The sequence below is a fragment of the Pristiophorus japonicus genome, chromosome 7, assembly GCF_044704955.1.
Source record: "Pristiophorus japonicus isolate sPriJap1 chromosome 7, sPriJap1.hap1, whole genome shotgun sequence".
Classification (NCBI taxonomy): Eukaryota; Metazoa; Chordata; class Chondrichthyes; family Pristiophoridae; genus Pristiophorus; species Pristiophorus japonicus.
The window spans coordinates 2,617,691-2,640,092 of NC_091983.1; the positions used below are offsets into that span (position 1 = coordinate 2,617,691).

The window sequence follows — 22,402 nt, forward strand, 5'->3', positions numbered from 1 at the left end:
CACTAATTCATCCAGTTGTGAACCAATAATGATGATGGATGTAGAGAAGTCTGCGGTCAAGATCACATTGCTCTCAGCTGAAAAAGAAAACATGATGGGATTCAGAAGAAACACTTGGTTAAATTAAGTGTCTTGTGCTCACAGGGAAGCGACAACGCTAATTTCTTGAGCTGTTGGCTGATTGTGACGCAATATTTCCTGCCGAATACATACTCGTAACGATATGCAGGAGAAAAGCTCCATTGGGGAAAATATAGATGGTGAAAGAAGAGTTTAAACACACTTCAGTAATAGAGCCAAAAGCAACTACATGGATGTTGATCGCTTACCTGTAGCAGACATTCTCTGTACATGGATTATGAACTCTGACAATGACAAAGACATGTTGGAAGTGAGAGCGGATGTTTCTGGGAGTGAAAGGAAGTGCTCCAGGCTCTTGAAAGACAATTGTGACGATGTCATTTCCTATGTGTCTCTTCCTTAAGAGCTAGGGAAGTACAGAAACAGAGGTCCAGTTAGCCAGGTTTGAACTACAGATTCATTGCAGTCTATAACTACTGCACCCAGTTAATACTCTCTCCAAAACTCTTCAAGTGTGATTAATGCTTGAAATTAGTTTGTTATTTTCATAGGTAAATAGCTCAGTTAATCTCCTTTCTCCATTTTTAGTCACATTTCTTTCATATTAGCAAAACCGAAGTTGCAAATATCTCGCCCGTTAAAAAGGCTTTATAAAAAAAAACAGTTGAATGGGAAATATTTCTACTTTTCCTTTTTAAAAAGTTCTGAATTCTAAACCTAAATTCAAAATCACAACATACGACTGAGCAGGGACAGATACTTGAGCTATTTGACCGACAATGCCTGTCCAATCATTGATTAACTGGGGTCAGCTGTGGCTCATTGGGCATCACCCTCGCCTCACTCAGAAGTTTGTGGATTCAAGTCCCACTCCAGGGCTGACAACTCTTTTGGGGGCAAACATAAACATTAAATCACGTGCCCCCCCAATCTGGGGGACACTCCAAACATTTCCCAAGGCCCTTTTTTGTTTTTTGTGTGTTTTCTTTTGTATTTTTTTTGTTGTTGTTGTTTTATTTTGGGCTCTAAAACCATAATTTACAAGTGCCCCATATAAAAGGGGAGGGGGACACTAAAAACCCAGCAATTAAAACAAATTAAACTTTAAAAAATATAAAATCAAATTAAAATTTGGTTGCCGGGGGTGACAATGCACTCCAGTCCCTCCAGCGCCCACCTCTCGCGGAAGGCCGCGAGCGTACCGGTGGACACCGCGTACTCCATCTCTAAGGACACCCTGGCCCAGATGTAGGCGCGGTAGAGAGGCAGGCAGTCAGGCTGAACGACCCCCTCGACCGCCCGCTGCCTGGACTGGCTGATGGCACCCTTGGCCAGGCCCAGGAGCAGTCCAGGGCTGACATTCCAGTGTGCACTGTCACAGGTGCCCTCTTTTGGATGAGATGTTAAACAGAGGCCCCGTCTGCTCTCTCAGGTGGACGTAAAAGATCCCGTGGCACTACTGGAAAAGCAGGGGCATATCCCCGGTGTCCTGACCAATAATTATCCCTCAACAATGTCTCTTGCAGGCGAAGAGATTTGGAGAGGTCAGGAGGTGAGAAACTCATGTTGGTGCATCCCGCCTCTGCTCTGTAGCTAGAGTGTTGATATGACTAATCAGGCTTTTGGACAATGGTGATGTTGCTGGTGGGGGACCCTGCCATGGTGTGTCCTGTTGACAGTCGGGAGCAGGGGCAGTGGCTGAGCCTTATCCAGAGATGGTCATTTCCCGGCACTTCTCTAGCGTGAATGTTACCTGCCACTTGTCAATCTAAGCCCGAATGTTGTGTGTGTTGTGATGTAGCTTGTCATTGGGCTGATCACTATAGGAACACAAACAGTCAGCGAACGACCCCACTCCTGATGTTATAACAGAGGTAAGATTGCTGATGAAGCAGCTGAAGGTGGTTGGGCTGATCTCAGAGCACTAATAAAAAGCTTGAAATCCAATGCGATATAAAGAAATGTAACTTATTCAGTCTCCTCAGTCACGGGTAGTTATTGAGTGCTGGTTTTCAGCTGTATGTTGTCTTTTGTGTGGTTAGCATTTTTAGAGCTGTCAGCTTTTCAGAGTTTTGTAGGTTGGCACTTGTAGGAAAGATACCCCTCATAAAAGGAAGTATTTCATAGAAAGACAACTTCAAGCACATACATCAATATCGACTTGTTCATTAGCATTTGCAACAGAACACAAACAACTGAAGAACATAACAATAAATGGGGATCTGTCAACTGTAGCCTTTTAACTGCACTCAGTGTCTTCTAACTTTATATTCTCCAGTTACTTCTGGCATCTAGGAAATGGTCTACTCTGCAATGTGACCGGAATGTATAACTAAAACTAAATCGTCTGGGAGGCAAACTATCTTTGAATGTGATCATACAGCACAAGTTAAATATATGGACATTTATCAACTGAACTATAAAAACAGTAATGTTTGGAGATGCCATCCAAGGAACCTTAGTTGAATTATTTTTTTCAGCAAAGTTGTAGATTGACCACTTCACGCTAGTGCTGTACTCTATGTAAATGGGCTCGAGAAGTGTAATCTTATGCGAAAAAACTGGTTCTATCAGCTAAGTGTTGGTCATGACTTTGGCAAGATCTACAACCCATTGCCAACAGACTATCCTTCATTCATTGCACTACTGCCCTTGCAGTAATTTGGGGTCTTGGCTGATGTCTTTTCCAAGTTCATAGCTCTCAAATGCTGATCAACCAAGCATTAAGTTAGAGTATGGATACACAGCAATAATAGTGCAGTTTTGCTGATTTTATAACTGATTTTAATTCAGTAAATTTACAGAACCATCTGCAGCCTAGTGCTCCCAAGGAGGAATGCTCAGGCGTCCTGAGCAGGCTCTGCCCTAGACTGATAATCTGCACACGGTCAACTGCACTGAGTTTTAAAGCATTCCTTCTCTGGTATTGTATAGCCCCGCAGTTAGGTTTGATGCTTGGTTATCAGACAATCACTGCCTGACTACCAAGGTTCATAAAATTACGACTTTACAGATTTCCAGAACTCGCAGTTCTTAAGAGTTATTCTTTAAATATTATTGCTCCCTAATTTTGCATGTCCTAGCTGGGGTCTGTACCTTCCACACTGGTCCCAATGATACATGCTGCAATTGTCTCCTGTGAGGGAATGACTCTCCCTCCAGCTGCTCACTGACACCACTCACTCATTTTCCATTGCAATATTTGACTGTGGATGTAAATAAACAAAAATGCAAATTTGGTTTAAAATTTGCAAAAGCAGTAAACTTTGGGATCTGCGTGCTTTACCGGTGTATGGTGAACATACACCCAACCGTTTCACTGAAATGTTAAAATCTGTAAAGAGACAAGACAATTTAACTGTCCTCCTCAGTATTTAATGTATTTGTTGTTTTTGCTCCAAACCTCTAGCATTTGCAGTTTTTAAAAAAAATCTATGAACACTGACCCATGAGAGAGACCCTTAAACATATCGCCTGTGTTCATGTCACAGGATCTTATTCCTGCAGTACCATCTCACGCTCCACATTTACCTCCAAGTGGTGTTCTATACCTTCTTCCAACTCTGGATTCAAGACCAACATTCCACATTGAAATAACATAAGAATTAGGAGTAGTAGGCCATATGGCCTCTCGAGCCTGCTCCACCATTTAATAAGGCCATGACTGATCTTCGACCTTAACTGCACTTTCCCGCCTGATCCCCATATCACTCGATTACCTTCGAATCCCCTTTGCCATCCCTTGAAGAATGGAGGAGAGATAGATTTCTATGCCCATATTAACGACTGTTACTACCAAGGTGGTCAATTCACTATTCTTCTCATCGTTTCTGCGATATGAAAGTCTGAAAGATACTCCAAGATGTATATCTCTGGTTTTATGGATCATTAATTCCATGACCTATGACTGACACCTGAACACATCTTGCTAAAATGGTGACATATTTTGCTGACTCTCAAAATCCACAGGTTGAACATCTCCAGTCTTAGTGTTTGGTTTGTCCCACTTGAAACAAACTGTAAAGGTAGGAGGTATCCATTACAATATTTTTAATTCATCTAAATCCCACACTCCTGAAGGCAGAGTTTTCGCTGAGCTAATTTATCTGCTATCCAGATCTCCCAGTTAATCCTGCCTTTTGGCTACAACTCCATTCTTCTGGGACTTTATAAAGATTAGCTACAATGCATAGAGACAGATATAATCATGGAAATGACAGTACAAAAGGGGGCCATTAAGCCCACTGAACCTGTGCAGAATGTTAAATGGCTATCTACCCATATCCTATTTCCTTTCCTATTCTTAATATCCTTCTGCATTCTTCCTTTCCAAATACTAATCCAATTCCATTTTAAATAATGTAATCCCTGCCTCAATATCCACTTGTAGGAAAACATTCTATATTCTAATCATAGAATGATACAGCACTGAACAAGGTCAGTTAGCCCATCATGCTTGTCGATGGCAGGTAGAGCTATCCAGTTAATACCACTCCCCTGCTCTTTCCCTATTGTCCTGTAAATATTTTCATAACATAATAGGAGCAGGAGTAGGCCACCTGGCCCCTCGAGTTTAATAAAATCGTGGCTGATCTGATCATGGACTCAGTTCCACTTCCCTGCCCGCTCCCCATAACCCTTTATTCCCTTATCACTCAAAAATCTGTCTATCTCTGCCTTAAATATATTCAATGACCCAGTCTCCACAGCTCTCTGGGGCAGGGAATTCCACAGATTTACAACCCTCCGAGAGAAGAAATTCCTCTCATCTCAGTTTTAAATGATTATTCTGAGATTGTGTCCCCTAGTTTTAGTTTCCCCCATGAGTGGAAATATCCTCTGCATCCACCTTGTCGAGTCCCCTCATTATCTTATATGTTTCGATAAGATCACCTCTCATTCTTCTGAATTCCAATTAGTAGAGGCCCAACCTACTCAACCTATCCTCGTAAGTCAACCCCCTCATCTCCAGAAACAACCGAGTGAACCTTCTCTGAACAGCCTCCAATGCAAATATATCCTTCCTTAAATACAGAGACCAAAACTGTACGCAGTATTCCAGGTGTGGCCTCACCAGTACCCTGTACAGTTGTAGGACTTCTCTGCTTTTGTACTCTTTCCCCCTTGCAATAAAGGCCAACATTCCATTTGCCTTCCTGATTACTTGCTGTACCTGCATACTAACTTTTTGTATTTCATGCACAAGGACCCCCAGGTCCCTCTGTACTGCAGCACTTTGCAATTTTTCTCCATTTAAATTATAGTTTACTTTTCTATTTTTTCTGCCAACCTCACATTTTCCCACATTATACTCCATCTGCCAAATTTTTGCCCACTCACTTAGCCTGTCTATATCCATTTGCAGATTTAGTGTGTCCTCCTCACAATTTGCACCTTTGTATCATCAGCAAACTTGGCTACGTTACACTCGGTCCCTTCATCCAAGTCATTAATAGAGATTGTAAATAGTTGAGGACCCAGCACCGATCCCTGCGGCACCTCACTAGTCACTGTTTGCTTCAAGTATTTATACAATTCTCGTCTGAATGTTACTGTTGAATCTGCTTCCACCACCCTTTCAGGCAGTGCATTCCAGATCACAATAACTCGCTGTGTTTCCTCATGTTGCCTCTTGTTATTTTGCCAATCAACTTAAATCTGTGACCTGTGGTTACTGACCCTTCTGCTACTGGAAACCGTTTCTCCTTATTTACGCTATCAAAAGTACCAGGATCAGTGTTCTGGCAAATCAATAACTGGGCCGGTAGATAGGGTTTTAAACTGATAAAGGGGGCCGGTGGGGAGGATTCAGGAAAGGGTAAATTCAAAAGCAGTAAGTGAAAGGACATGACTGTGGAGCAGAGTAGCGATTTGGGTAAAAATAAGCAGAGTGGGACAGGAAGGGAGAGCTTAACAAAGGTACGAGGGCATTAGAGACTAAGGTGACATCAGGGAAAAATTGAAACAAATGCTACAGATAAAGGCATTATACCTAAATGTGCAAAGCATTCACAACAAAATGGACAAATTAATAGCATAGAGAGAAATAACTAGGTTGGATCCAATAGCCATTACAGAGACATGGTTGCAAAGCGACCAAGGTTGGAAACAAAATATTCCAGGATACTTGACTTTTAGAAGAGACAGGCAAAATAGAAAAGGGGTGTAGGGGTAAGCCCTGATAATAAAGGATGGGAAACAAACAGCAGGAAGAAAGGATCTTAGCTCGGAAAATCAGGATGTAGAATCACTTTGGATGGAGCCAAGAAACAACAAGGGGCAGAAAACACGGTGGGATTTGTTTATAGGCCCCCTTAACAGTACTTGTAGTGTCAGAGTATAAATCAGGAAATTAGAAGGGCATGCAACAAGGGCAATACGACACATAACTGAGCAAACCAATTGTGTATTTTTTCTTTGAATTGAGTGGCTATACTCCCTCAACAATAACCTCGGAGACATCCGTCAAACGGATTTGCAATATTTATATTGAAATATGCTGGAACACAATTCTGAATGCAGCTGGTTTTTAAATTCATTAATGGGCTAGAACTTCCATTTACAGCGCCATCGCCCGAATCTTAGCGGTATTCTGGCAGTTGTGTCTTTAGAACCGCCCAAACACCGCTAAGGTCCGTTCCCCCAATTTGTAGCAGTCTGATGTCGGTGATAGCGGGCCAGAGCAGGCGGAGTGTTGCTCCCCCGGTGGAGGCAATCTTCTTGCCTGTATAAAGGCAAGTACGCCCCTAGCAACGAGCTTCTCCTCTTCTCTGCGCACGTGCAGACATTTTCCCGCGATTTTGGGGGTAAAGGGTGACCCTGTGCATGCGCAGAAAAGAGGAGAGGCTTGTTGCTAGTGGAAAGGAGAGAGAGCGAGCAGTTGTGAGAAGTCAGGAGAAATATTTAAGCATTTGCATTGTCAATATTTAAAATATACAAATATATATATTATATATTAGAAAGCAATTAATAAATATACATAATTTTTACAATTTATTATAAACTATGCAAGAAGAGATGAGATGGAGGCGGAGAGGAGGGGGGCCGGGCTGCTCGGAGGCGGCGCAGGACTTGTTGGTGCTCGAGGTGGAGGCACGTTGGGAGCAATTGACCCGGGGTGGGCGCGGAAAACCCGCACCACTCGGTATCAGAGAATCTGGCGAGAGATCGCAGAGGCGGTGGCATCTGCCGCGCCTGTCATGCGGGGAGCAAACCAGTGTCGTAAACGTTGAAATGATATCGTTGGGTTGGCGAGTGAAAGTAATAACTTTTACCATGCACTGACTAATTACTCTTAATGCAGTGCCATGTTTAATTATGTTGTAAAGCTTGGTGTCACGCATTATTTACCATCATCAATCTCATTGTCTTCTGTACTGTGATGTGTTCCTCATGCAACACTTGCGTCCTAATGGTACATAAATGGTGCACTCATTGAGGAAATGACTGGGGATGGTTAATTGGGGATGTCTATCTATGTGTTCCATAATAGTAGCTGTGAAATTAGTTTACACATAGCTTTTGTCACCTTTGCAGAAAAAATTAGCCAGCAATAGGGCTCTGCAAGACAGGCGGAGGCCCGCCGAAGACGGTTGAACTGTCTGACCTGGAGGAGCTGCTGCCCTGACGGGTGCCCATGATCGTACGGCCACGCATGTTGTTGCTGAACCGTGCTCCTGGAGGGAGAGTCCTGCATAATCCCCGGGTTGTACTGCGGTCATGTAATTCAATGTTATGTCAATATCATGTAGAATGTTAATGTAATGCTGGGAACACGAAATGTCTAGTTCCGACGTGAACTTTTGGCTGATCACACTCTGCCACTTGGAAAGCAACATACTGTTTGGGTCTCAAGTTTTTGTTATGTCATGCAGTTTGTCTACTCTGCTTATGATAGTTCCATGTAATGATTCTCGGCAATATATGATGCAGCAGTGTTCCTCCTCTACATAAGCCTGCACAAGGTGAAGTGTACTCATGTCACCTCTGACCCCTCCCCTGCCACTAACCATTATTATGTATTACAGTTGCACAGGAGGAGCTGCCTGCTCCAAACACCCCTCCCAGAAAGGACATATTAGTGGAAGAGACGGCGGAAGAGACGGAAACTCCTCAAACTTTTGTGACGGTGGTGGGGGAGTGAGGGGTGGTGGGACTTGAAGGGTCCTTTCTACTTGCGGCCACCAGTTCCTTGTCGGAATCAAACTTTCCTGGATTCGGGTCTGAGGAAGTGGGACCAAGCGGTGTGCACCGACCCCCATGCTGAATCCGCGCCGGTGAATCGAGAGCTCCTCCAGGCCATTGCTGGGTTGTCCCCTAACATCGCTGCTTTAGAAGCCCGTCAGTTGGAGGACATGGCGGCACCAATCGATGGTCCTGGGATATGGCACTGCACCCCAAGGTGCCATACCACCAATGGTGATGGCACCTGATCGTCGGGAGGAACTACTTTCTTCCAACTTTGAAGATGGGTCCTCAACACCCCCAGCATAGCGCTGCCATTGTCGCTCGCCCGCGCCTGGCCCCGCCCCCCCCTCAGCAGTGCGCTCGGGGTGCTCTGCTGCACGGCGTCCTGGTCCCGACGTGGGGAGGGCCAGGGGCATTAATAGCGGGAGGAGGGGGGCAGGGCCAAGGGTCAGGGGGCTTGGGGAGAAAAGCCGTTTTTACTGATTGTTGATGTTGTTGTTTTGGTTTGTAAAAATTTCATTGATAAATATTTATTATTTTATTTATTTTATTTAAACTTGTTAAATTTTGAAACTCAAATTTATTAAAAAAATTTATTCAACGGAACCATTCTTGTGCAGTGTCTCACTCACTTTTAGAAAATGAGGGCTAACAATTATTGGAAGGGTTATATACATGGCCATACAAGGGTGAAAAGTAACTCAACATTCAAGCGAAGCGTTCATTTATGAGCTGCTGACGTAACAGTTTTGCAGTTGCTAAGGCACCACGAGGCTTACCCTGTGGTGTCCGGGGCACGCGGGGGGAGGGGGGGATGGTTGAACGGGTTCATCACCAGACTCCTCGACCATGTCCTCCTCGATGTCCTCGTCTTCCTCCTCCTCCACCCCTCCCCCGAGGTGGTCCAGCAGTCCCATCTGGCAATTCCTGTCCCCTCTTGACGGCAAAGTTGTGTAACATGCAGCACATCACAACGAACTCAGCGACCTGCTCAGGATGGTATTGCAGGCTGCCTCCAGAGTGGTCCAGATATCAGAAGCATTGCTTCACCACTCCAATTGTCTTTGATATTGCGTGTGGCTATATGGCTTTTGTTGTAGCGCTTCTCGGCTTCTGTCTCGAGTCTTCCACAGGGGGTGGGGGGGTGGTCAGGAGTCAGCTGTCAAGGCCGTATCCTTTATCCCCTAGCAACTAGCAACTCTTACAGGTCAGAGGCAGTGCTCTCACGCAAGATGTTATGCGTCACGGATGCTCCCTGGAAAATTGGCATTTACTGCCATGATTATTTGCTTGTGGTCGACAACAAGCTGCAAATTCAGGGAGTAGAATCCCTTTCAGTTTCAGTACACCTCCGATTCTTCTTAAGGTGCTCGCAGGGCGATGTGCGTACATTCTATTACACCCTGGACCTTGGGGAAGTTTGCCATTCTTGAAAAACCAAAGCCCTCTCACTCTGTGCCTCCCTGGTGATTAGGAAGTTTATAAAGTCCATCCTGCGTGCGTAAAGCGCATCAGTTACCTGCCGAATGCAGCGATGTGTGGCGTACTAAGAGATTCCGCAATTGGCACCAGCTGAGGCCTGTAATGAGACCGATTCATAGAGAGTGCAGTAGTCACCTTCACCTCGACAGGCAGTGCGGTTCTGATGGTGCTGATAAATTGCACGATTGCCTTAATGAGCTGACATATCTCAGTGATGACCATTTTCGGGAAGCGCAGCCTCCTAACGCACTGCGTATCGGTCAGGTGCAGGTGCGAGCGGTGCTCCCTGTAATTTCGTTGCGTCCTATTTGATTGGTCACAGTGTTCTTCAACGAACCTTCTTCCAGCTCTATTCTGCATCATGTAAGTAGTTAGCAATATTGGCACTGAAAGTACAGGCCCCATTTCTTTTAAAGTACAGATGTTCACAAAATCAGTTTGAATTAAAGTCAATGCTATTATTATCCTAAATATAATCAAAATCCCTTATAAACTACTCCAGAAATCACTTAAAAATCAATTTCAGGCTGCTGGCAACTTGACACAGCCATTTTCTCAAAAAGAGATGATTTTCAAAGATTTTCAAAGATGGAGTCATAATGCTGGGATAAGGCCAGATAAGTATGTACAAAAAAATGGGTGATACATTTCCCCAGCGTTAACGGGCAGTAAAAACAGGCGATTCAGTAAATTTTGCGCTGGGGTGAAGTTTGTGCGTTTTTTGGGTGGTAGAAGTGGGCAGGCGATTTCCAGCAACGCCAGCAGTAATTGAATGCCGAAATTACCGCTGGCGATATTCGGGCAGTAATTACCATATTGGTCATTTTCAGGCAGTAAATGGGTGGGCTAAGTGGAAATTCTAGCCCCTTATGTATTGTGACCAAATTAAGTAAATTACTCCCAAGCTAAAGTTATACAAATGCTTTGCTTTGTCACAGTCACACATTTGTCATGGAGTTCCACACGATCCAATAGGGATTGGCATCCTCGGGTCTATACTCATTGGGAGTTCAGAAGAATGAGAGGTGATCTTATCGAAACATAAGATAATGAGGGGAATCGACAAGGTGGATGCAGAGAGGATATTTCTGTTGAGCATCTGTAAAGCATGCACTCCCATGTTCCGCCACCAGGGAGCTCATCCCCTGAAGTCCCAAGGGATCCCAGCATCTCTTGGGAGCACTGTATATAAGCCGGCCCCTAAGGCCTATTCCTCACGCTGGAGTGTCTTAATAAAGACTGAGGTCACTGTTACTTTAACCTCCCTGTCTGCAGTCTCATCTGTGTTCGGAACACAATAACTGGCGACGAGAATATGAATCCAACACAAAGATGCAGCAAACTATGGGTATCTCCTGGAGAAGTTCTCGGAGGGTGAGGACTGGGAAGCCTATGTCGAACGGCTAGACCAGTACTTTGTAGCCAACGAGCTGGACGGAAAAGGAAGCGCTGCAAGGAGAGCGGTCCTCCTCACAGTCTACGGGGCACCGACCGACAGCCTTATGAAGAATCTTCTCGCTCCGGTGAAACCCACAGATAAGTCGTATGAGGAGCTGTGTTCACTGGTTCGGGAGCATCTTAACCCGAGGGAGAACGTGCTGATGACGAGGTATCGGTTCTACACGTGCCAGCGATCCGAAGGTCAGGAAGTGGCGAGCTACGTCACCGAGCTAAGGCGACTTGCAGGACAATGCGAGTTTGATGGCTACCTGGAGCAAATGCTCAGAGACTTTTTTGTCCTGGGCATTGGCCACGAGACCATCCTACGAAAACTTTTGACTGTAGAGACACTGACCCTCAGTAAGGCCATTGCGTTATCACTGGTGGACATAAACATCTGCATGAACACCAAACAAATCTCTCAGCACACAAGTGCTCGCAATGTTCATAAATTAACTGGAACTGTGTTTGTGAGCAGAAATGTACAGGGCAGAAACCTCGAGTCCACGAGTCTGCAACTGCCCACAGGCCTCAGGTGACCCAGATAACTCAAGAGTCCACAACAAAGGATGAATGCAAGGCAATTCACACGTTGTTGCCGTAGTGGAGGCTTCCATTCAGCCTATTCATGCCGCTTCAAAGGGTATATTTGCAAGAGCTGTGGAACAATGGGGCACCTCCAACGAGCTTGCAAACGAGCTGCAAGCTCTGCAAAACCTGCTAACCACCAAGTGGCAGAGGAAGATCGGTCCATAGTGGATCAAAGCAATTTCGAGCCTGAGAGAGAGGAGGCAGATGCTGAAGTACACGGGGTGCACACATTTGAGACGAAATGTCCCCCTATAATGTTAAACGTAAAATTGAATAGTTTACCCGTAGCCATGGAATTGGACACTGGCGCTAGCCAATCCATCATGAGTAAAAAGATGTTTGAGAGACTGTGGTGCAACAAGGCACTCAGACCAGCCCTGAGCCCCATCCACACGAAACTGAGAACGTACACCAAAGAGCTTATCACTGTCCTGGGCAGCGCCATGATCAAGGTCACCTACGAGGGCACGGTGCACAAACTGCCACTCTGGATTGTCCCAGGCGATGGCCCCACACTGCTTGGAAGGAGCTGGCTGGGCAAAATCTGCTGGAACTGGGATGACATCCGAGTGCCATCACATGTCGATGACGCCTCATGTATCCAGGAGGTTCTCAACAAATTTTCTTCCCTTTTTGAGCCAGGCATTGGAAACTTTTCCAGGGCGAAGGTGCAGATCCACTTGGTCCCAGAGACACGATCCATTCACCACAAGGCGCGAGTGGTACCTCACATGAGGGAGAGAGTGGAAATCGAGCTGGACAGGCTGTAACGCGAGGGCATCATCTCCCCAGTGGAATTCAGCGAGTGGGCCAGCCCGATTGTTCCAGTACTCAAAAGTGATGGCACGGTCAGGATTTGCGACGATTATAAAGTAATAATTTCTCGCTACAGGACCAATACCCGCTACCTAAGGCAGGCGACCTATTTGCAACTCTAGCAGGAGGCAAGACGTTCACCAAGCTGGACCTGACTTCGGCCTACATGACGCAGGAGCTAGAGGAGTCTTCGAAGGGCCTCACCGGCATCAACACGCACAAGGGATTGTTCATCTACAACAGATGCCAGTTTTGAATTCGATCGGCTGCAGCGATCTTCCAGAGAAACACGGAGAGCCTACTCAAGTCTGTACCACACACGGTGGTCTTTCAGGACGACATATTGGTCACGGGTCGGGACACTGCCAAGCACCTACAAAACCTGGAGGAGGTCCTCCAGCCACTGGATCGCGTAGGGCTGCAGCTGAAAAGGTCAAAATGTGTCTTCATGGCAATAGAAGTGGAATTTTTGGGGAGAAAGATCGCGGCGGACGGCATTTGGCCCACAGACTCCAAGACAGAGGCTATCAGGCCACAGAACGTCACGGAGCTGCGGTCGTTCCTAGGACTCTTCAACTATGTTGGTAACTTCCTACTGGGGTTAAGCACCCTTTTAGATCCCTTACATGTGTTATTCCGCAAAGGTGAGAACTGGGTATGGGGAAAAAAAACAAGTAATTGCTTTTGAGAAAGCCAGAAGCATTTTATGCTCCAACAAACTGCTTGTATTGTATAACCCGTGTAAAAGACTTGTGCTAGCATGTAACGCGTCGTCATACGGAGTCGGGTGTGTATTACAACAAGTTAACGTTGCGGGGAAGTTGCAACCTGTTGCCTATGCTTCCAGGAGCTTGTCTAAGGCCGAGAGAGCCTACAGCATGATTGAGAAAGAGGCATTAGCGTGTGTGTACGGGGTAAAGAAAATGCATCAGTACCTGCTTGGCCTCAAATTTGAGCTGGAAACCGATCACAAGCCCCTCACATCCCTGTTCGCTGAAAACAAGGGGATAAATACTAATGCCTCAGCCCGCATACAAAGGTGGGCACTCGCGCTATCAGCCTATAACTATACCATCCGCCACAGGCCAGGCACAGAGAACTGTGCGAATGCTCTCAGTCGGCTACCATTGCCCACCACGGGGGTGGAAATGGCGCAGCCTGCAAACTTGTTGATGGTGGCGCAGCCCGCAGACTTGTTGATGGTCATGGAAGCGTTTGAAAATGATAAATCACCTGTCACGGCCCGCCAGATTAGGACTTGGACCAGCCAAGATCCTCTGCTGTCCCGAGTAAAAAATTGTGTACTGCATGGGAGCTGGGCCATCATCCCCGTTGAAATGCAAGAGCCAATCAAGCCATTCCAGCGGTGAAAGGACGAGCTGTCCATTCAGGCAGACTGCCTGTTGTGGGGTAACCGCGTAGTGCTACCAAAAAAGGGCAGGGAGACATTCATCTTGGATCTCCACAGCACACACCCGGGTATAATAATGATGAAAGCAATAGCCAGATCCCATGTGTGGTGGCCCGGTATCGACTCTGACACCAGCCCAGTGAGGGCACAGCCAACACACCAGAACAGACATTTGTACCGAGGCGGTCCACCAGGGAAAGAAAAGCTCCCGACCGCCTTACCTTGTAAATAGTTTTCACTTTGACTTTTGCGGGGGGGAGAGGAGTGATGTTGTGTATCTGTAAAGCATGCGCTCCCATGTTCCGCCACCAGGGAGCTCATCCCCTGAAGTCCCAAGGGATCCCAGCATCCCTTGGGAGCACTGTATGTAAGCATGTTCCTCACTCTGGAGTGTCTTAATAAAGACTGAGGTCACTGTTACTTCAACCTCCCTGTGTTAGGAACACAATAATTTCCACTCATAGGGGAAACTAAAACTAGGGGACATAGTCTCAAAATAAGGGGACACCCACTGAAAACTGAGATGGAGGAATTTCTTCTCTCAGAGGATTGTAAATCTATGGAATTCACTGCCTCAGAGAGCTGTGGAGGCTGGGTCATTGAATATATTTAAGGCAAAGATAGAGAGATTTTTGAGCGATAAGGGAATAAAGGGTTATGGGGAGCGGGCAGGAAAGTGGAGCCAAGTCCATGATCAGATCAGCCATGATCGTACTGAATGGCAGAGCAGACTCGAGGGGCCAGGTGGCCTACTCCTGCTCCTATTTCTTATGTTCTTATGTAACAGAATGACTCGTGCCAACGAATCTCTACGCACAACTGTCAGGTCCCAAATTAAAAAAATAACATTCACCACAACAGATGCAGGATCTGAGAAGCATTGAAGCACATCACTAATAAAGGATAATTAATGTTACTAGGTTGGGTTAATGTTACTGGTGATTTTTCCAGTTGAAGAACCATTGTCTCGAAGGACAAGCAACAACTTTTAAAAATAAACTCAGTTCAAATTTTATTTAAAATTAACATTTCTAACAGAACTCTCGAAATCCGCTTCTTTATTCCTCATTTTGGGAAGTCCAGCAACAACAAACAAACAGAACACCGGAACTGCGCACGTGCAACTACTTCCGGTTCGTTGGCAGCAGTCGCGCGAGTACTAACTGGGGCATGTGCAACAGGAAGTCAGGGACCAACTGAGCCCTTGTGTCTACTTTATCAGTACGGAATTATTCCATCTCAGATGTATGTGATTCGCAGAGAAAATGTGACTTTGTTGGAAGTTTGTGAATTTTTTTTCAGGAAAGGTACTTTTTCACTAAGGTACTAAGCAGCCGAAATTGCCCTCCGCCCGAAGCGTGTCGCACCTACAGCTTTTGAAGTGTTCTGTCCTCCCCGATGCATGGGTGATGTTCCTGGTCAGAGCGGTATTGGTGTGGGGAGAGGCACAGTCGTGTGGTCGGGTCGGAGTAGCTGCCACAAGCGGGGCGGAACAGAATGGCCGACGCTTCAAGTCACCAGTGCCGTGCTGATGACGTCTTCGCGAGGGCGCATCACAACGTCCCTCCCCTACCGTTAAAGGGGAGGGCCGCTGTGAACTCTGCAGCCATTTTAGTGGCAAACACTGGGCCAACAGGGAGAGTTTCGGCTGGGCCAGCAGCCTGGTACCCAAGAGGAGGTGGTGGCCGAACCCGGAGGCATAATTGTCGGCCCGACCTGGCTGTTGGCTGACAAAAGAAAATGGGGTCGCCGGCAGTGCCACCTGTCCTTTAAGGGCGGCCGTACTGCCTAGCCAGAGAGTGTACCGACAGCAAAAGCAGCCAGTGGCACCAACCAGCGGCGGCAGCACACCCAAGGGGCAATTTCGGGAAGGGGTAGCTGCCGGTCGGTAAGGAGCCGGCGCGTGCACGCCACGGCGGGAAAATGGGTAGAGCGGTTCCCTACACCGCTCCAAAAGTAAAGGAGGCCAATATCAAAAATAGCGACCCCTCCACACCGACCCGTGGTTGCTGCTTTCAGGCAGCCATGGGCCTTACAGAAAGGGGCAATTTCGGCCCCTTAGTGTCATTTTCTTCGGAGATAAAAGGAGAATTTGTTACATGAAGATAATTGATTGGCTCACAGAAACCAAGGCAGAGAAGCTCGAAACAGTTATACTTGACAAACACATTTGTTTTAAAATAGGAAATCAGATTTTAACTGCAATCATAGACCTCACTACTCCTCAACATTGAAGTAAGCTGCAAGACTGCAGTGAATGAAAAAGAAAAGAAAAAAAAAAACTTGCCTTTATACAGCACCTTTCATGACCACCAGATATCTCAAAGCGCTTTACAGCCAATTAAATACTTTGAGTGTAGTCACTGTTGTAATATAGGAATCGTGACAGCCAATTTGCACACAGGCAAGGTCCCACAAACAGCAACGTGATAATGACCAGATTGTTATGTTAATTGAGGGATAAATATTGGCCCCAGGACAATGAATGGTTGGAGTGGGGAGGGGGAGATGAATTAATGAATGGTTGTAAGTAGTTGCTAACAATATTGCATTTTGTAAAATAGATTTTAATATTTCCACTAGTAGACATAGGAACATAATGTACCATGGGAAGACTCCGAGAGTCGAGAGAGGAGGAGGATCCGAAGGATATCCTTATTAGACAGGAAATTGTGTTGGGGGAAATTGATGGGATTGAAGGCCGATAAATCCCCGGGGCCTGATTGTCTCATCCCAGAGTACTTAAGGAAGTGGCCCTAGAAATAGTGGATGTATTGGTGATCATTTTCCAACAGTCTATCAACTCGGGATCAGTTCCTATGGACTGGAGGGTAGCTAATGTAACACCACTTTTTAAAAGGGAGGGAGAGAGAAAACGGGTAATTATAGACCGGTTAGCCTGACATCAGTAGTGGGGAAAATGTTGGAATCAATTAAGGATGAAATAGCAGCACATTTGGAAAGCAGTGACAGGATCGGTCCAAATCAGCATGGGTTTATGAAAGGGAAATCATGCTTGACAAATCTTCTGGAATTTTTTGAGGATGTAACTAGCAGAGTGGACAAGGGAGAACCAGTGGATGTGGTGTATTTGGACTTTCAAAAGCCTTTGACAAGGTCCCACATAAGAGATCGGTGTGCAAAATCAAAGCACATGGTATTGGGGGTAATGTACTGACATGGATAGAGAACTGGTTGGCAGACAGGAAGCAGAGAGTCGGGATAAACGGGTCCTTTTCAGAATGGGAGGCAGTGATTAGTGGAGTGCCGCAGGGCTCAGTGCTGGGACCCCAGCTCTTTACAATATACATTAATGATTTGGATGAAGCAATTGAATGTAATATCTCCAAGTTTGCAGATGACACTAAACTGGGAGGGGGACGCCAAGAGGCTGCAGGGTGACTTGGACAGGTTAGGTGAGTGGGCAAATGCATGGTAGATGCAGTATAATGTGGATAAATGTGAGGTTATCCACGTTGTCGGCAATAACACGAAGGCAGATTATCTGAATGGCGGCAGATTAGCAAAAGGGGAGGTGCAACGAGACCTGGGTGTCATGGTTCATCAGTCATTGAAAGTTGGCATGCAGGTACAGCAGGCGGTGAAGGCGGCAAATGGCATGTTGGCCTTCATAGCTAGGGCATTTGAGTATAGGAGCAGGGAGGTCTTACTGCAATTGTACAGGGTCTTGGTGAGGCCTCACCTGGAATATTGTGGTAGTTCTGGTCTCCTAATCTGAGGAAGGACGTTCTTGCTATTGAGGGAGTGCAGCAAAGGTTCACCAGACTGATTCCAGGGATGGCTGGACTGACGTATGAGGAGAGACTGGATCAACTGGGCCTTGATACACTGGAGTTTAGAAGGATGAGAGGGGATCTCACAGAAACGTATAAGATTCTGACGGGAAGGAACAGGTTAGGTGCGGGAAGAATGTTCCCGATGTTGGGGAAGTCCAGAACCAGGGGACACAATCTTAGGAGAAGGGGTTGGCCATTTAGGACTGAGATGAGGAGAAACTTTTTCACTCAGAGTTCTTAACCTGTGAAATTCCCTGCCGCAGAGAATTGTTGATGCCAGTTTATTGGATAGATTCAAGAGGGAGTTAGATATGGCCCTTACGGCTAAAGGGATCGAGGGGTATGCAGAGAAAGCAGGAAAGGGGTACGGAGGTGAATGATCAGCCATGATCTTATTGAATGGTGGTGCAGGCTCGAAGGGCCGAATGGCCTACTCTTGCACCTATTTTCTATGTTTCTATGTCTCGATGTTTCTAACTCTAACCAGCTTCCATCTCAGAGCAAAGCCCTGTAGGTTACGGCACTAAGTGCACATCCAAATATTTTTTTTAATGTGGTAAGGGTTTGTGCCTCCACCACTCTTTCAGGCAGTGAGTTCCAGACCTCTGGGTGAAGACATTTCTTCTCATATCTCCTCTAAACACCGCCCCCCCCCCCACCCCGCCCCACTCAATTACTTTAAATCTATGCCCCCTGGATGTTGACCCCTCCACCAAGGGAAACAGGTCCTTCCTATTCACTCTATCCAGGCCGCTCATGATTTTATACACATCATAAGATCTCTCCTCAGCCTCCTCTGTTCCAAAGAAAACAGACCCACCCAGAATCTCCAAACTTTCCTCATAGCCAAAATTCTCCAGTCCAGGCAACATTCTTGTAAATCTGCTCTGCACCCTTTCCAGTGCAATCACAATCACAGGTGAGCCAACTAAGCTAAGGTGACACAAAGGAGCAGGTGAGAAGGCCCATTCATTGCCATTTAGACCCTCGTCAACCTTATCAAATGAGCCAACTAAGACCTTAAAATTCAGGATCAACATCTCTGCATTGGGTCTGTCATCATCATAGGCAGTCCCTCAGGATCGAGGAAGACTTGCTTCCACTCTTAGCATGAGTTCTTAGGTGGCTGAACAGTCCAATACGAGAACCACAGTTTTTGTAACAGGTCGAACAAATAGTTGTTGAGGGAAAAGGTGGGTGGGACAGGTTTGCCGCATGCTCCTTCCGCTGCCTGCGCTTGATCTCTGCATGCTCTCGGCGACGATACTTGAGGAGCTCAGCGCGCTCCCAAATGCACTTCCCCCACTTAGGGCGGTCTATGGCCTGGGCCTCCCAGATGTTAGTGGGGATGTCACACTTTATCAGGGAGGCTTTGAGGGTGTCCTTGTAACGTTTCCTCTGCCCTCCTTTGGCTCGTTTGCCGTGGACGAGTTCAGAGTAGAGCGCTTGCTTTGGGAGTCTTGTGTCTGGCATGTGAACTATGTGGCCCGCCCAACAGAGCTGATCAAGTGTGGTCAGTGCTTCAATGCTGGCCTGGACGGCGACGCTAATGTTTGTGTGTCTGTCCTCCCAGGCGATTTGCAGGATCTTGCGGAGACATCGCTGGCGGTATTTCTCCAGCGACCTGAGGTGTCTACTGTACATGGTCCACGTCTCTGAACCATACAGGAGGGCGGGTATTACTACGGCCCTGTAGACCATGAACTTGGTGACAGTTTTGAGGGCCTGATCTTCAAACACTCTTTTCCTCAGGCGGCCGAAGGCTGCACTGGCACGCTGGAGGTGGTGTTGGATCTCATCATCAATGCCTGCTCTTGTTGCTAGGAGGCTCCCGAGATAGGGGAAGTGGTCCACGTTGTCCAAGACCACGTCGTGGATCTTGATGTTTCGGGGGCAGTGCTGTGTGACGAGGACAAGCTGGTGTAGAACCTTTGTCTTACTAATGTTTAGCATAAGGCCCATGCTTTCATACGCCTCGGTAAATACGTCGACTATGGCCTGGAGTTCAGCCTCTGTGTGTGCACAGACGCAGGCGTCGTCCGCATACTGTAGCTCGATAACAGAGGTTGGAGTGGTCTTGGACCTGGCCTGGAGATGGCGCAGGTTGAACAGCTTCCCTCTGGTTCTGTAGTTTAGCTCCACTCCAGCGGGGAGCTTATCAACTGTGAGGTGGAGCATGGCAGCGAGGAAGATTGAGAAGAGGGTTGGGGCGCTGACGCAGCCCTGCTTGACCCCGGTCCGGACATGAATTGGGTCCGTTGGTCAGGATCATCAGGATCATGGCCTGCATGTCGTCGTGGAGCAGGCGATGGTGAAGTACTTTTGGGGGCATCCAAAACAGAGGAGAACGCTCCATAGACCCTCATGATTGAGTGTCAAAAGCCTTTGTAAGGTCGAAGGCGGCCATGTATAAGGGCTGGCGCTGTTCCCTGCATTTTTCCTGCAGCTGTCACACTGCAAAAATCATGTCCGTTGTGCCCTGGAGGGGACGAAATCCGCACTGTGACTCCGGGAGGAGCTCCTTGGCCACAGGGAGAAGACGATTGAGGAGGACTCCAGCGATGACTTTCCCAGTGGTTGATAACAGGAAGATTCCTCTGTAGTTGCTGCAGTCGGACTTGTCCCCTTTTTTAAAGATGGTCACGATCACTGCATCTCTTAAGATCTCCTGGCATGCTCTCCTCCCTCCAGATGAGAGAGATGAAGTTTGTGTATTCTCACTAGTAGTGCCTCTCCGCTATACTTGAGTGTCTCAGCAGGGATTCTATCCGCTCCCATAGCCTTGTTTTTTTAGCTGTCTTATGGCCTTTTTTACCTCGTGCAGTGTTGGGGTCTCACTGAGTTGGTGGCAGGTCGCATGCTGCGGGATGGAGTCGAGAGCACTCGAGTCAAAGGCAGAGTCTCGGCTGAGGAGATCTTCGAAGTGTCCCTTCTAGCTGGCCCTGACTGCCTCGGTGTCCTTGATGTTTCCCTGTTCTTGGCCAGGAGTGGGGTGAGGCTTTGGGTGTTTGGACCATAGGTGGCCTTGACTCCGGTGAAGAATCCTCGCAAATCATGACTGTCAGCCAGCTGCTGTATCTCCTGTGCTTTCTCCATCCACCACCTGTTCTTTAGGTCCCGGGTTTTTTGTTGGACCTGAGCCGTTAGCTGTCTGTAATGCTGCTTTGCTGCTCCCGAGTTGGGTTGCTGTTTAAGGCTCAGAAATGCCCAGCGTTTGCAGTCTATTAGTTCTTGAATCTCCTGATCATTCTCATCAAACCAGTCCTGGTTGAGTGACCCAGCGTCTCCTTGCAGACACTGGGTTATGGAGGCCTGGAGAGCAGACCAAGCGCTGTGGGCATTCTGCGTCTCAGGGTCATCAAGGCATGGCACGTTAGCCTTAAGTGCCCCGGCATTGACTTTTTTGCGACACAGCTTCTGTTGCCCCCTTCGCTTTGGGGCCATTTAGAGCCTCGTCAACCTCATCAAATGAGCCAACTAAGACCTTAAAGTTCAGGATCAACATCTCTGCATTGGGTCTGTAACATTGCATTAAATGGGGAGGTGGAAGTTCAGAATTGTCTAGAGCTTTTATAAAAGAGACTGATTGATATGCATTCATCCAAATGCCCTGGGCTAGACAAAAGAAATTATCTGGAGTAAACCCAACACTGAAGCAAACATCTGTTGGATGTCAGTAGAAGAGGACCCGGGAGATTTCCATTCCGACAGCACACCTTCCAGATGTTGTGTGTGTGAAGCATGTGGATAATTAACAGTGAAAAAGACGGAGGATTTTGCTTTTTTTCCCCCTACTGGCTTTTGAAAGTAACAGTAATAAAAAAGTTCAACAGATCAATGGAAAATGGCTTAAGATTCACAGGCTATTGATTTTCCATAGCAAAACAACGGTTTCAAATGCTGAACTTATTAATGCGTTATTGCTGGTGCCACACAAGCACATTTCGAGAGAAAACAGATAAACAAATAACTTATTTTTACTCGCGTACACTTCCATTTTGTTTGAGTAACATTTCATTAGTTTTCCGATTATTAAGGGCAGGATAATGTAGTTTCCACATGTGGCTCGGTCAGCTTTATTGAATACAAGGGAATGAATTCAAAATGATCGCCACTGGTGCACAAATCTCCCTTTCTCTCTAACTACCCTGGGGGAACATTCTGGGGTTGTTTGTGAATTTCAGCCCATCTGGAGCTTCAGGGTCACTAATCTCAAAGCACCAGAGTGCACAGGATGGCTGAGTGGGCAAGAATCTGGCAGATGGCTGTAATGTGGGAAAATGTGAGGTTATCCACTTTGGTAGGAAGAATAAAAAAGCAAGTTACTATTTAAATGGAGAGAGATTACAAAATGCTGCGATACAGAGGGATCTGGGAGTCCTTGTACATGAAACACAAAAGGCTGGCATGCGGGTACAGCGGGTGATAAGGAGGCCGGATGGAATGTTGTCCTTTATTGCAAGGTGCATGGAGTATAAAAACAGAGAAGTCCTGCTACAACTGTATTGGTGAGACCACACCTGGGGTACTGCGTACAGTTTTGGTGTCCTTATTTAAGGAAGGATATACTTGCATTGGAGGCAGTTCAGAGAAGGTT

At 46.6% G+C, this 22,402-nt stretch overlaps 1 protein-coding gene across 4 annotated transcripts in view; it reads right to left on the reverse strand.

Annotated features, from left to right (window-relative positions):
* Positions 1-22,402, reverse strand: part of sipa1l2 (signal induced proliferation associated 1 like 2) — a 541,912-nt gene that overhangs the window by 210,531 nt on the left and 308,979 nt on the right. For all 4 annotated transcript variants that reach the window (XM_070884682.1, XM_070884684.1, XM_070884683.1 and 1 more), the window contains exon 7: positions 330-487. In XM_070884682.1, coding sequence (XP_070740783.1) covers positions 330-487 — 158 coding nt within the window. The remainder of the gene's footprint in view (positions 1-329; positions 488-22,402) is intronic.